At 38.2% G+C, this 15,501-nt stretch overlaps 1 protein-coding gene across 1 annotated transcript in view; it reads left to right on the top strand.

Annotated features, from left to right (window-relative positions):
* The window catches only part of ECE2 (endothelin converting enzyme 2), a 1,144,316-nt gene that overhangs the window by 257,775 nt on the left and 871,040 nt on the right, over nucleotides 1–15,501 (top strand). The window contains exon 3 of the mRNA XM_044070640.1: nucleotides 10,527–10,610. Within this exon, the coding sequence (XP_043926575.1) occupies nucleotides 10,527–10,610 (84 nt within the window). The remainder of the gene's footprint in view (nucleotides 1–10,526; nucleotides 10,611–15,501) is intronic.

Below are 15,501 nucleotides of genomic sequence, written 5' to 3'. Positions count from 1 at the left end.
ACATGTTGCCCCCATTGCTACACCTCTTTGCTGTAGAAATATTTGTTCATTTAAAAAGATATAATAGTCAGTCAGTACTAATTCCATCATTTCTACATATAAATTGATGCCATTTTGCAATAAGCCCTTCCTAAACAAATATTCTTCAAACCAATTAAAACCCAAATCATGGGGTATAGATGAAAACAGATTCTTGACATCAGCAGTTAAAAAGAAAAATGTTGAATCAAACTCTACCGAGTTACATTTGCCAAGAAAGTCCCATGAATTAATGCATAAATGGTGTTCATTTTTCAGGAGGTCCTTTAATTTTATGTTTAAGAATTTGGCAAAGGTAGAAGTTATAGAATTGTGAGCATCCGTGATGAGACACAAGGGTGGGTCCATAAGGTCCATATGTAGTATGGCAAACCAAACATAGTCGGTATAACTGGAGAGTGCACTTTCAAGTATTTAAAATCAGATAACGAAATATGTGATTCCAACATCATATCACTTAATTGTGTCGAGATCCTAGAATATGCAGTGTTAAGTTCATTTAAGAAGACTTGATTATAACCATCACTAAAAAGAATAGAATGTGTCCTATTAACATACTCTTGTCTGTCCATAATTACAACCTCCTCCCCACCCTTATCAGGCTGCATAATCCGTATTCTCATTTGCCGCAAGTCCCTAAGCAATTCCCCTTCTTCATAACTTAAATTACTAACTACATTTGTTCTTCCTCTTGTGATATACCTTAAATCAACTTCACATAATTTTTCAAACAGCAAAAGGATGGGATGTAATGGAGGGTTGCATACACTAGGAAACCAGATTTCATTTTTGCCATGTTCACAATTGTTATTCAACATAATTTTAAAGTTCATCTTCCTAACAATTTTAAGTCTAACAAAACATTAGCAATGTCCATTCTTGCTCCTGGTACAAACGTAAACCAAGTTTTTGAAATTTACACATGTTAAATGACGAGTGTATTAGTTATTTGGATGTAAATTTGGTAAAATATGTGGGTAATGGTAGATATGTTTCTACCATTTACAGTAAGCCTACATACTCTAATTCATTCTTGCATTTTGATAGTTCACACCTCTTGTCCCAAAAGAAAGCAGTTGTCAAAAGACTATTCATCAGGGCTGTCAGAATGGTATCATTATTTGATGATTTTATGAATGAGTGTGCCTTACTGGAATCAATGTTTTTTAAAAGAGACTATCCTAAAGAATTTGTGAGGGAGATTAAAATGGAAGAGATAAATAAGTGGGGAGGGGGGGGGTCTATGTTCTTATTTTAATAAGCTTGGAAGCTGATGATTTTCAAATTTTACTGAGCATACTAATGTGGTCCATGGAAGTAATTTGACTGTACAACAAAATGCTGATGTTAATTTCAGTTTTGCCTTTATTATGAGATTTACTGTGGACTTCAAACTGGTGAGGGATGTTATTTTTAAAAATTGGTCTGTGCTTATGGACAACCATGTGGTAAGGAAACAAATAGGTCCTAAGCCGGTGGTTGTATATAAGAAGGGTAATAACCTGAAGAATCTTATGGAGAGGCTACTTTGCCCACACAATTTTAAAGACAAGAAGCTTTGGCAGATGTCCACATCTGGGTGTTGTCATTTTTGCCCCTATATCAGCACTAGGTAACTCTTAGATATTAATGGCTACCAGTTGAATATTAAAGAGAAATACAATTGTAAATGCTTAGGGGTAGTACATGGGGCATTGTGTCAGTGCTGCCCAGTATTTTATGTTGGAAAGACTGAGCATAAATGAAAAACTCATATTTATGAACACATTTATGAAATAAATAAGAAAAAAATTACCAATGCCCTATTTCGGCACTAATTGGATTTCCCTGAGCACCAATTTTAGTTTGTGGTAATTGAACAAGTTAAACCTAACCCTAGGGGTGGACCATGGCAACTTTTTCTTGATCAAAGGGAGTTGTACTGGATTTTATGTTTGAGAGCAGTAGGTAGTCCTGGGTTGAATGAGATGGCATCCATTGGATGTATTTTAAAATTGAAAGCAGAATGTAGATAAATTCAACAGTTATTGTTAGTTATTTACTACTTTGTTTTTCTATTTGAACTGTTTACAATAGGGCTTTTTATGCATGTTATTATATGTATTTCAGAGTAATTGTGTATGTTTCTCTTTAAATGTGCAATGAGATGTGATGTCATCTGGCCCCATGGGTATTTAAAGTTCATTTGAGTTTATATTTTTATCTGATGAAGTCTTGTCATTGTCTGAGACGAAAGTGCTAAGAATAAATTTTTGGGAATGAGTCCTTGCTGCTGTGTGGCTTTTTCTGTTATTCAAGTGTTCGTGGATTTTTATGCTGAAGTTTACAAATGCAGCAACGATTCCTGGTTCACTAATGTAAAACATTATCTTCCACTATTTTAATACACAGCAGTTTGACTTGCTGCAGTTAAACCTTCCAGCAGCTTGTTAAGGTTTAACTGAAAATATACTTTGAAGTTATGTGCATCAAATTCACTTTTGTCAACATTTCTCTTGCTACTCCTCTTTTGTATGTGGTTATTAGGGGCCATAGTGTGGGCTTTTACCACTCTTTGCTTTTTTTTACATTCCATGCTAAAACACTTTTAAATATCGCCACTCTGATGTGAGGCCTGTCTACCTCACCTTAAAAAGTACTTTTAGTAGGTATAACTTGGAAGTGTGAATTACAGCTACAGTAATGGCAGACTTAGTATGAATCAGACTTGGGAGTCACCAGATCATGAATGCAAGATCTTATTTATTTATTTATTTGTTTTTTTTTATTTGACATTTATTGATCAGATTAGTCCGACTGAGCTGAATCCCTTTGTCAGTGGAGGCCAGGGGAGAAAAGCTCCACAATTACAAAAATTAAGTATAAAAACTCATATAAAAACAAGTATAAAATCAAGCATAGATATATCAAAAATTAAAAGTAAGTTAACATAATATGCAGTATATGATTAACAACCCCAGAGAATATATACATTTCTACATCATTCAAAGCAAGCTGTACAATCTTTTCAGAGAATTTGACTTGAGTTACTTGTGAATTCCAAGTCAGACTGTCGACCAGTCACGAGCGGAATCCCACAGGTTTGGTCCTGGGCCCTCTCCTATTTGGCATCTACTTTGCAGAAGTCAGGCCAACACAGAGGGACTCTGGCTAACCAAGTTCACTGATGCCTGCAAGCTAGGAGTCATTATCAACTCCCCAAGTGATGCAGACATCCTACAAAAGGGCCTCATTGAGACCAATGACTGTTGTTGGAACCATGGCCTTAAGCTTAATGCCTAAAAATGCATTATCATTCCTTTTGGAAGAAACTCAGTTCCCACTAAACACTGAAGGGGCCATAAGAGATCTGGGCACTAAGGTCGACAGTAACCTCACATTTGACCACCACATTGCCACTGTGGTTAGAAAGTCCTTCTGTGTGGCACATCTTATGACCAAAGGTTTTGCATCCAGGATAAAAGCGGTCATCATCCCTCCCTACTCCTCCCTCATTAGACCAATCATCAAGTATAACACCCCATTTGGCATGTACCTGACCAGACACCTGCAACAGCTGGAGAGGCCACAAAATTACCTCACAAAAAAGAACCTAGGCCTTAAACACATGTCCTGCATGGACAGACTCATGAAACTTCAGCTGTTCTCAGACTCTTATCATCTACTTAGAGATAATCTGCCTGACTTACAAAGCCATGTCTGACCCAGCCCTACTTGAAATGCTACACCTAAGGAAATCTCAATCCCTGCACACCACAAGCTGCAGAGATCACAACCTCATTACCACAATCAACAAAACATGCTGGAGGGACAGGTTCATCTCCCTAAGACTGCCTATACTCTGGAGTAAGCTTTCCCACTCATGTCAAGCAGAGCACTTTGCTGACCCTCTTCAAGAGAAATCTCAGCGAGTGGATGGGTAACAGAAAGTTCACCCCAGGGATTACTCCAGTTGCCCTACTGGATATAGGCACTGTGAAATCAGGTGGTGGCATGACGACAGGGCATTTTTCTTTGGGCTAGGCTTGTAAACCCTCCAGGGCCATTAACCTAGTACACACCTATGAACCTATGAAACTAACAGATGCACAGTACAGTCGCTGTGTAAAAGAGATAACGTTTAATTGTAGGATATTAGTGAATAGAAGAAAGGTAGGGAGTTAGTTGAGATGGAGATGATGAGATCTTTCAAAGGGGGGTAGTTACAGTGACAGATCCACGTCCTGTTTAGATAGCTTTTAATTGCAGTTTTGAATTTTAGTGGATGTTTAATATTTCTGAAATCTAAAGGCAGTTTATTCCAGGATTGGGCCCTATTTTTGTTTTAGGCTTGTAGATTTGAAGAAGGTTTTATTTAGAGCTTCTTAGGGACCTAGGAAAGGAGTAAATGGAGACAACTTAGGCAATGTTGGGACAGAAGCAGGACATATACAAAATAGAAAGAATCATTTGAAGCTGAGAGAGAAGCAGATGGCAAAGATGTTCTAGCCAATTTAACCTAAGAGCAAGGCAGTGGTGCGAGTGGCAGGAATGGTCTGCAGCGAATGTAGCAACTTTATTGTAGGTGGATTCAAGCTTTGTTAGGAAACTGGTTTGAAGGTTATTAAGGATTTTTGAACCATAGAATAAAGAGGGGAGGAGGTAGGCATGGGATAGGGGAACTTTAGCTTTACTGGTTAAAAATGTGTTGTTCCTGTAAAGGAGTCCAAGTATTTGGTGGGATTGCTTAATATTGCTTAGAACATGCATATTGAATTTGAGGTGGTCATCAATGATAACCCTTAGTAATTGGATGTGCAATTTGATGGAGATAGGGCTGTTATTGAGGGATGAGATAGCGAAGAAGGATTTAAGATGGTTCATTGGTTTGGCGATAAAAAGTAGGAGCTTAGTCTTTTTTGGATTTAGAATTAGCTAGTTCTGAGTGAGCCATTTTTTGATGGATAAAATGATTTTTGTGTCATTATATTTAGGTCAAAGAGGGAATCAGCTATGGTGATAACTGTGGAGTCGTAGCATATTGTACCAGTGTTGACTGTGGACAAGATGTATACAGTAGATTGGTAAAGATGTTAAACAGTAAAGGACCAAGGATTGATCCCTGAAGTACACCCATCTTAACAATCAGAGCAGAAGAAGTTGCAGAGAGCCATTTAACAGATAGAAGTCGGTCTTTAAGATAACTAGCAAATCAAGAGATAGTGGGAAGTGGAGAGGCTTAGTTGTGAGAGTTTGTGCAGAAAGAGAGGGTGGGAGACAGTGTTGAATGTGTTTGAGAGATCCAGAAATAGGCATGAAACAAGTTTATTGTGGTCTCTGGCATGGAAAATGGTGTTTATGAAGGAAATGAGAGTGGTGGAGGTGGTATGTCTAGGACGAAAGCCATGTTGAGTGGGGTGAGTAGATTCTCTTGTAAGAGAAAGTGAAGAATTTGCTTGTGTACACATTTCCTAAGAATTGTAGACAAGGGAGATAGAATTACAATAGGCCCAAAGTTAGCAAGTTCTGAGGAGTTATCTTCCTTTTAGATAGGTACGGTAAAGAAATGTTTCCAGATAGTAGGAACTCTAGATTCAATATTAGACTGGTTAATGAAAATGGAGATGGGGAGGGCAAGAGAGTTAGCAGCTTTTTGGATAAAGAGTGGGGGTAGGTTATGAAAGGAGGGGAACATGGTTTAAGCAGTAGGAGTAAGGATTTAATGTAGTTGGTGGTGGTTGTTTTTAGAGAGGAGGCCAGAGAGGAGTCGGAGGAAGTGGAAGGGTGGGGAGATTAGAGTTTAGGTTGGAGTTGGTTTGAAGAGTCAATTTGCTGATGCTGTCTATGAAGTAAGAGTTGAAGTTGGTGGATGTTTGTAATGGCATGTTATTATGGCATGAGTGGGGAAATGAGGGGTTTCCAGGATGAAGAATTTGGTTGTTGGCATTTGCATTCCAAAATTTCTTTGCGTCAGTAAGGTTAGAGGTTGGAGGGTTATTATAGAAGTTCTTCTTGACATTATAGATGGATTTTTTAGCAAGTTTGCAAAGTTCTTTATAGTGTTGGAGGTGGGAATGTATTTTTGGACCAGATTCTCCAAGCTTTGTCTCTTTTTTTTTGCATTAAAAAGCAGGTGGAGAGTGTAAGCCAGGGGGGAATATAATAGATTTTACTCTAGCAGTTCATTGGGGAGCAATGGAGTTGAGAATGTTAAGGAATATGGAATTAAATTTTTGAACAGCATCGTCCAGAGGTAGGTATTTAAGGAAGGACCAGTTAATAGCTGAGAAAGAAATCAAGAATTCAAAAGGGTGTCTTGAAAAGGTATAGTATGCAGAATTAAAAATAAGGATATTACATGTTCAGGAACTTTAAACTTCTGCTATATGTGTGTACACCATAACGATACCCATATATAAAAGTACATATACATTCATGAACACACACACACACACACGCACACATATATATATATATATATATATATACATATATATATACATATATGGTATCTAGCAGTACTGAAAATAAAATGTAAGGCATCACTCAATCAATCCAATAGTGTACATGTATAAAATGCTCATCTGCCAAGATAAGCATATCCATTTGTTTTAATAGTTTAAGCTGTCTGGGCAATAAGGCAGGGATTCAATGCCATCTACATTGAGAGTTTTCTTTTATATTTCAAGTTATTTTTGAAGAAGAACACAGGTCAAGATGTCAGTTCTGGCACCTGTTTTCTCTGTACCTTATGTTTTATACTCTGATGTTCCTTCTCTGTATCTCATCTCAAGTTTCATATACATCTCTAATTGCTCTTGGGTTGTCTGGATAATTGGGATAGGAATACCCTGTAAACCATATTTAGCTATCAAAATAAATTAATAAACAATTCTAAGCAGCAGGTGGTCCAAATCTTTAGTTTACTAATTTCCCACTTATAACTGGCTGCCACCCCCCCCCCCCACTCCACCCCATTTCAGTAAAAATAATGTCATTAATGCCTACAGCTATTTGGTTAATTAGCTAGTTACAACTGAGGATAAACTATACATTATAAAAAAAAATGAACAAGCACTGGAATCTGTCTAGTTCCAACCTCACCATCGAATGTTGAGGGGAAAAAAAAAAACAGAAAAACTAGTAGCCTTAAAACTTTGTTGATGAGCTCAGTCACAATAATTTACAAAAATCATGAAACCCAGGTAGTGTTCCAAAGCAACAAGCCTTTATTTGTCACAGACAAGCGATTCTCACTAACAAAAAAATCAGAAATATTTTACAATGTTAAACATATCAGCTTTTATACACTTAGAAGTATATGTGGAAAATATACATATTGTTTATTAAACCAGCCTATTCCAGGCAAACAGTATAAACAGGGCTGTAAAAGTGCATTTAAGAACAGCAAGTACCCACCCTCGCAAACTGTTACGGGTTACACATGCAAACTTTTATGCATTACTAGTTTACTTTATCCACTGTTTTCTTTTTGGTCTTAGGAAATTATTGTGACTGAGCTCATCAGAGATGTTTTAACACTACTAGTTTTTCTGCTCTTTTTTATTTTATTTTTTGTTTGTTTTTTGTTTTTGTTTTTTAAACTGTACATTGTCAAACAAGGAAGACTTGAGGTCACAGATACTCATTGTTTGCAAATGAAATAAAAGTTTTACTTGGGTAAAGTGACAAGGCTTGCACCGTAGCTCTCGACCTGCAGACATTGAAAATAGGAATAAAGGCCCTTAAAATGTAGAAACATCCAATCAAAAAATTTGGACATTTAATTATCAAAAAAAATTGAATGCAAAATAGCTCATAACTCTTCCTGCTTTCAGGAGAAATGTGGGAAAGCACTCAGAAACATATATTTAAAAGACAGAGTGACAAAATGATGGAAAAGTATAGGCACTTGAACAAAGAAACAGTATAAAATCTGTATATTTTCTTGAAGTGTATTGCAACATTCTACCTCACAATATAATTTAATTTTTGCTGTTGAAACAGGGAGCTGTAAGACTTCCTTGCCTCTAGTATGTTAGTCATGTAGTTTGGTTTTCAGTCTGTTAGATAACTTTAAAAATCGTGCGGGAAGAGGGGATTCAAAAGATTGTGTGAAGGTGAAAATCAAGCCTGAAAATGGGGACATACATCCAAAAAAGGACCATCACGTGCACAAGTACATCAGACCTGAGAATATGAACATTCCTCCAAAATAGGGACAGTTAGTTGGATTGCTCTTAAAGGAATTGGAACTTTTAGGATGAAAATCTACAATTAAGCTATATACAGCTAAGATTAAGAAGATATCTACTAATTTGGTCAAATAAATTTATCTGAATATAATCAGGTAAGTATGATTTAATTTCCCTGATTATAAAACAATAAAGGAATTAACAAGCCATATGATTAGCACTAGTGATATATCTTCCACCTGTACTAACAGACTGGTTCCCACTGACATCAAAATGTCATTATTTCAAAATTCTATTAGTATCAGGCAGGCTTACTGTAATAATTCCTCAGCCAGTAACACTTCGTACATAGCTTCTCATCTTGACTTCCTTTCAACATTACACTTTAAAGGAATTAGAAGTAAATTGTCTTTAACCTATTAAAAAATAGTTGCATGATCCAGTACAAAATAATCACAGCATCACCTTACCCTCCTAAAAATGCATTTCTAAGTCATTAATTTGTATTTCCAACTTTTCTTGTTCTTAGTATCCCCAGTGCTATCATACCTATGTAATAACTTAACCTAAACTTCCAAGTGCTAATCTCTTGACTTTAGACTAATTTAAAATGTGTCCACTCATCAGAATATATGAAGACATGATCTTTGGGGAAATTACTGAACATATCAGCAGGTATGGACTTATTACTTGTGCAAAGTATGGCTTTTGTATGTTGACAGTCCTATACATATATACCATATACAGTAATATGAAAAGTGGTCTGCTAACTTAAAGTGCCAGTGGATTTTTGATTTGGCGTTTTTTCTGATTTCATAGTCATCTCAAGAAGAGAACCTTTCAGGTGACTTCAGGTAACACTGTTTCCGACATGTGCAAGCTAGTGGAAATTCTGTGTTCTGTTTTTATAACCCATGCTATTGTCTCATTTTGTTAAGAATCTTCCTTTTGATCCCCTTACCTTGATTTAACAGTTTATACAGATTATATTTTAGTTCTTGGTGCTGACAAAACACCAACAATTTGCAGGTAAGGCAGCGATTTTCGTTCATTGTGGAACTGCATATCTAAAAATAAATGGACAATTGATGCCAAAAATTAGCATAATTATTTCCACTTCTCCCAAAAATCTACAAAATGAACTACAAATTTCAGTATATGACTCAAAATGAAAGACAATTAAACAGGTCTTTGAGCATAAAATACTTGGTCCTTCCTTACTTGGACCTTAGACATTCATGTCACAGGCTGGTCTATAAAGTACTTAGGCAACTAAAATTTCATTAAAGAATTTCTAATTTACTTTCTCCAGAAGCTAATCTAGCACTGGTCACAAATGTACTTCTACCCAAATTAGTGTATGCCCTACCCAGCATCGCATAAACTCTTCTATCAACACTGAACTATTTCAAACAGATGTTAACACAAATATGCTGTGCCATTTTTAGTTGGCTTTAGGAAGTGCTGCTCAACCTTTTTTCTACTTTCTTTTTAAATTAATCAAACAATGAATATGTCCTCAACTACCATCAAAGCTGATGCTAAGAAATCCTTTCTGGGAATGCTGGACAAGCAATGATGATGATGACAAGTGTGGTAAGGCCACCTGTTGGAACATCTGTTGGTGAAACAGCTTTTAATGAAAGTGGGACAGCTTAACAGAGCAGCTTACCAGTGGAAGTAAGATAGCAGCAAACAGTTCAGATCTTATTAATCTTGGAAGATGCCTTTTTCTTGGTGAATAAATGGTGCTCCTTCAGAGAGAATATATATGTGTGTGTGTGTGTGTGTGTGTGTGTGTGTGTGTGTGTGTGTGTGTGTGTGTGTGTATATATATATATATATATATATATAAATTGCGATAAGAATTAATATTTTTATTTATTATAAATAACACAGTTTGCCCTACATTTTACATTTTTATATTTTATATGTGCGACTGTATGTGATGTAAACAGATATTTTTGTTGATGCATTTTTCTACAATGTGTGTATTTTTTTCTGTTTTAATTTCCAGTGAACTGAGTTTGTAGCTGAAAAAGGACTTGTAGTCTTTCTACCTACCCAGTTAATTAAGTAGGAATGTTCACAGTAAAGTTGTATGAGACATCAGGAAGAAAGAGTACTGAGGTTCTATGCAAACCTGTTATTTTAAGCTGTATTAATAAGTTAATATTATAAATGATTTTTAATTACTTCCACTTCACTTCAGTTTAGATATAGGTATGCCACAGTGATTCAGCTAGAGGACGCTATGCCTTCACCACTTTTAGAGTATGATGAATTGTCCTGTTTCTGTTTTGATTCCTACAGATGTCACAGTACAAAAGAGCCACATTTGAAGAAGATGATGGTACAGATGCCAATGACAGGGCAGCTTCTCCAGATGCTGTAGAGGTAGGTTGCTGCACAAATACGTAAAAATGCTATCAAAGTGTAATATCCCTGTAGCAACTGCAGTATATACAGGTATAGTGTGTTTTCTTTCTATGATAGTCTGTTCTGAGAAAGTCATACATTTTAAATCTAAATTGCTGTACATTGTCACCCCTGTGTAAGTAAAGGCATTTTTGTTTTAACCAGTACATGTAAGTGGAGTAGTTTTTTTGACACCTAAGATTTTCTCATGCAATTGTAATCCCCCTCTCATGTCCTAGCTTAGCAGCATAATTATTATTCTTTCATTGTATTTTACTTTCTGTGTCACCACACATCAGTGAATCACCTCATTGTATATTGTTCTGTATAACCATGCAGTGGCTACCCTCCTCCACATGAGAACTAAAAGTTTAGGGATCCATTCCCATCTTCCTGCTTTCAAATATTTCATTAGGTGTGTGTCCACTGTGGTGATGGAGCGAGTTAGTCCTGCTGCTTAGTGCATGAGGGCCTGTGGTACAACCTGAATTATATTGGGTTTCATTGGTCACTTATTCTTCTTTACATTGGTATGGAATGCGTACAATATAATCATATTTGTATGTCAAGAACACTGGATCACAGATATCATGTGATACTTTTTATTGCACCAACACAGGTTTTGCAAATAATCAAAATGTTGAGTTGCGATGAGCCCTTCATCAGGAGATTTAACTTCTGATGAAAGGCTCATGCCAGCTCAAAAGCTCGAGTAATTGCAAAACCTGTGTTGGTCCAATAAAAGGTATCACACTACTGATCCAGGGTTTTTGTTTTTTTGTTTTTGCACCAACATGGCATTTCATAATTTCTTCCATCATATTTCCATGCTCACTATTATGTGTCTGACATAATACATATGCATTATGTGACATTGTGATCCTCACTTCCTGGTCTCCATTAGTTGCCATACATTTGAAATGGTACTTTTTTCCATTTCTTTATTGGAAAGAGACCTGCCATTTGGGAGTCTGTCATCCAAAGTCATCTACTTCTTTGGTGTCCTGCCCTGATGCATACATTCTTGATATCAAAACCACAAGAAGCTACCATGCCTCAGTGTCAGTGAGCCTGCAAAGTGAGAGTAAATTGATCCAAGTTGAACAGTTTTTAGCAAGCATGATTTTGCAAAAGTACATTTCTCAACAAGTCATGCTTGTGACCAAAGTTTGGATACTCCTGTGATGCTGGATGACTTGGCGGAACCTGGTGTGGGGGAATGCAGATAGCAATCTTCCATGTTTTGGGGATGGATTATGGACTTTTCACTCCTAGGTAGCCCGCTCTTCTTTGATGGCATGGAGGACCAGTAGAAGGGAGGCACACATCAATGTCTGCATAAGACATGCTCTTTAAAGGTGTAAATTTCCTTTATTGGTGTAAGTTACATTGAATGTAGAGGGAGGCAAAAATGGATTGCATGAAGTACAGGAGTAAGCCAGTTTCCTGCACTGAGATGCTTTTGGGTACCTGATGCCCAGTCATTAAGCTTAGTGGGAACCTGTAAAGTACTGAGCAGAAGCTAGACTACCAGGGCTTGGCTCTGTTTGTTAGTAGTGAAGAAACCAAAAAGGCCAAAAAATGCATACATTTCTGAGATGGAAGAAGAGTTTAAGGAAGGCTATGACAAATAAGTTTTTTCTTTGATGTATAGACTGGACTTCTGTCTGCATTTGTAATCTATGAGTTGTAATAGCACTGTGTATGGCTACCACTTCTTTATCCACCTGCACTGGCAGCTGCCTTCCAATATTTGTACTTGTTGCTCCTCTGTAGAATGCCATAGGGTTAGTTTGTATCTTTTTTAGCATTATTTTATGCAGGTCTGTTGCATTACAGTTACCTTCATTGAGGATTCCAGCTACTTCGTGTTTTCATCTGGAGGCATACTACTCTGATCTGTGCACAATATACGAGATGTTATTTTATCAAATGCTTGTACAATTCAGAAATTTCTCTCATTTTGCTGACAACTTCTCATGTCGTCGATCCTCATAAGCTTAAGGCCATAATGACTACCTGTCTACTGCTTAAAGACTCCCTTGGCATATTTAAACACTTTGTCCTTCAGTAATGTTCTTGTAGTACTTGTAGAGCAATGATTATGCTCTGATAGCAGAGAAAAAGGCAAACTTGTTATGCAGCTTTCTGCTGTCAGAAATATACTTAATAAGCTTTTATTAGGCAACTCAAATACTGTTAATGTCAGGTCTCTTGGTAGGGATGAACAGGTTATAGTGTCAGCTAACAGAGAACAGTGGCAAAAGATAAAGCAACTTTTAAAGCTGTTATAACATCACTGTGCCAAACTCACAACAGAAAGCGTGTCAACATAAAGTGCCTTACAGCTTTTAAAGCTCTTCCTTCTTCAGAAAGACTTGACTTCTACCTTTAAACTGTTTGACAGCACTAAAGTATTTTACAAGCTTTAAAGGCTTTGAAAGCTAGTAAAGCTTCTATGGTATTTTTTCCTGTAACTGGTAGCACATAGGTTCATAGCTAGGTACTAGGCTATCAGCGCAAGGGCCTATGTAAGCCTAGCCAGCAAGGTACCATATCTTACGCCACCCAAGAAAGTTATTTTCCTGTGTCACTGTCCAGCAGAGACACAGACGTGATCCCTGGGGTGTATTTCCTATTTACCATCCACTCATCAAGATTTTACTTGAAGAGTGCTAATGAAGAACTTTGCTTGGCATAGATGGGTAGCTTGTTCCAGAGTATAGGAAGTCTCTGGGACAGGAATCTATCCCTCCAGCGTGCCCTGTTTATTGTGGTGGCAAGGTTTAGGTCCCTAGAGCATGTAGCTTGGAGGGATTGGGATTTCTGTAGGTGAAGCATGTCCAACAGCTCTGGGTTTGACATAGCTTTATATGTTAGGCAGCGATCACCTCAGAGTAGGCGATATGCTACGGAGTAAAGCTGGAGTTTTTTGAGGCAGTCAGTGTAGGGCATTTGTGTGAGGCCAGTAATCCTCTTTGTGAGGTACTTCTGTGGCCTTTCCAGCTGCTGCAGATGTCTTGTGAGGTACATTCCAAAAGGGGCGTTGTACTCTATAATGGGTCTAATGAGTGACGAGTAGAGGGGAACAATGACCTCTTTTTTCCTGGATGAGAAACCCTTTTATGATGAGGTGTGCCACGTAGAAGGACTTCCTGACTACTGCGGAGATGTGACTATCAAAGGAGATACTACTGTCCACCTGGGTCCCAAGGTCTCTTATCACGCATTTGGTGTTAAGTAGATTGCTGCCTTTGTGGTAGTTCATGGGTACAGAGTTTTTACCAAAGGGGATGACACTGCACTTTTTGGCATTGAGCTTTAGGCCATGGCTCTGACACCAGGCATCTGTCTCAGTGAGGCCCTTCTGTAAGATGTCCACATCATTTGGAGACTTGACTATGGCTCCTAGTTTGCAGTCATCTGTGAACTTCATCAGCCAGAGGCCTTCTGTGTTAGCCTGTACTTCAGAGAAGTAGATACCAAACAGGAGAGGTCCCAGGATGGAACACTGTGGCACTCCACTTGTCACTGCCTTAAGGTCAGATTTGGAGTCTGCAACTTTTACAGTGTGGATTCCGTCAGTGAACCAGTTGGCAACCCATCTTGTGACGTAGGGATTTATACCTAATTTAGTGAGTTTAGCTATAATTCCAGAATGGGCATGGTGTCGAAAGCCTTGGCGAGGTCAAGATAGGCTGTGTGAACCACATTACCCTCATCCACGGCTTTGGTGACTGCCTCAAAGAAGTCGATCAGGTTCAGGAGGCATGATCTGCCTTTCACAAACCCGAACTGGGTGGGATCCAGAGTTTGGAGGTTATCAATGTATTTGTTTATGAGTTCCATGATGATACATTCCATGGCCTTGCAGACCAGGCTCGTCAGGCTAATAGGTCGATAGTTCCTGGGATCAGTGGTGGCTCCCCCTTTGTGGAGTGGGATAACTGTTGCTGTGCACCATTCAGTGGGCACAAAGCCTGATGTGAGGCTATTATTGAACATGGTGCTTAAGTGGGAAGCCAGTTCGTTCTGAAGTTCGTGTAAAATGCAGCCTGGGATGTTGTCCGGTCCCATGGATGCTGTGTTTTTGGCTTTAGAGAGTGCAGCTTTTACCTGCTTAGTTGTGATTACAGGGACTCTGCATTCTTCCTGTGTAGATATGGGCCCTTTAGGGGATGAGAGGGGGGTAAAGTTAGCACTGAACCGATCTGCCAGAATGTTGGCAATATCAGTTGGTTCTGTAATTTTCATGCCTTTGTACTGTAACTCAGAGCAGATCTGGGTGTTGCCATCTAGATTCTTGACATAGCTATAGAATGCTTTGTGGTTGTCCTGGATTTAGTGGCGATTTTGTTTTCGTAGCTAGCTTTGGAGGATCTTATAAGGGATCTCAGCTTCTTACTGAGGCTGACCAGGGAGCTCCTCCACTCATGGGATTTTACTCTTTTGCAACAGTTTCTTCCTTCTGTTGTACAGTTTGCTTATGGCAGGAGACCACCAGATTGGCTTCCTTTTTTTGGAGGATAGCGTCTTGGTTCTGTTTGGGATAGCACGATCCATGCACTCGTGTAATTGCTTATAGAGTGCATTTTGTAGGATTCAGCAGTTGTAACTGTATTGTCCATCTGCATGGGTGTCATGAAGTTCACCACTTCTGTCTTAAGGTTCATAGATTTGTACTAGGCTAACTGCCCTTGCGAGCCATTTTAAGCCTAGCCAATTATCCCTTGTGAGACTCAAACCCTGCACCTTGTGTTTGTAAGGCAAACACCTTAACTATTAGGCCACCCTCCCAACCCTAAGAATGCCCTTAAGAAGCATGAAGTTGGCTTTGGAGAAATTTTTTACTGTGGTTTCCTTAATGGGG

This window comes from Protopterus annectens, chromosome 4.part1, assembly GCF_019279795.1.
Source record: "Protopterus annectens isolate FY-2018-M chromosome 4.part1, PAN1.0, whole genome shotgun sequence".
NCBI classification, from domain to species: Eukaryota; Metazoa; Chordata; order Ceratodontiformes; family Protopteridae; genus Protopterus; species Protopterus annectens.
This window is presented reverse-complemented; position numbering and strand designations above follow the sequence as displayed.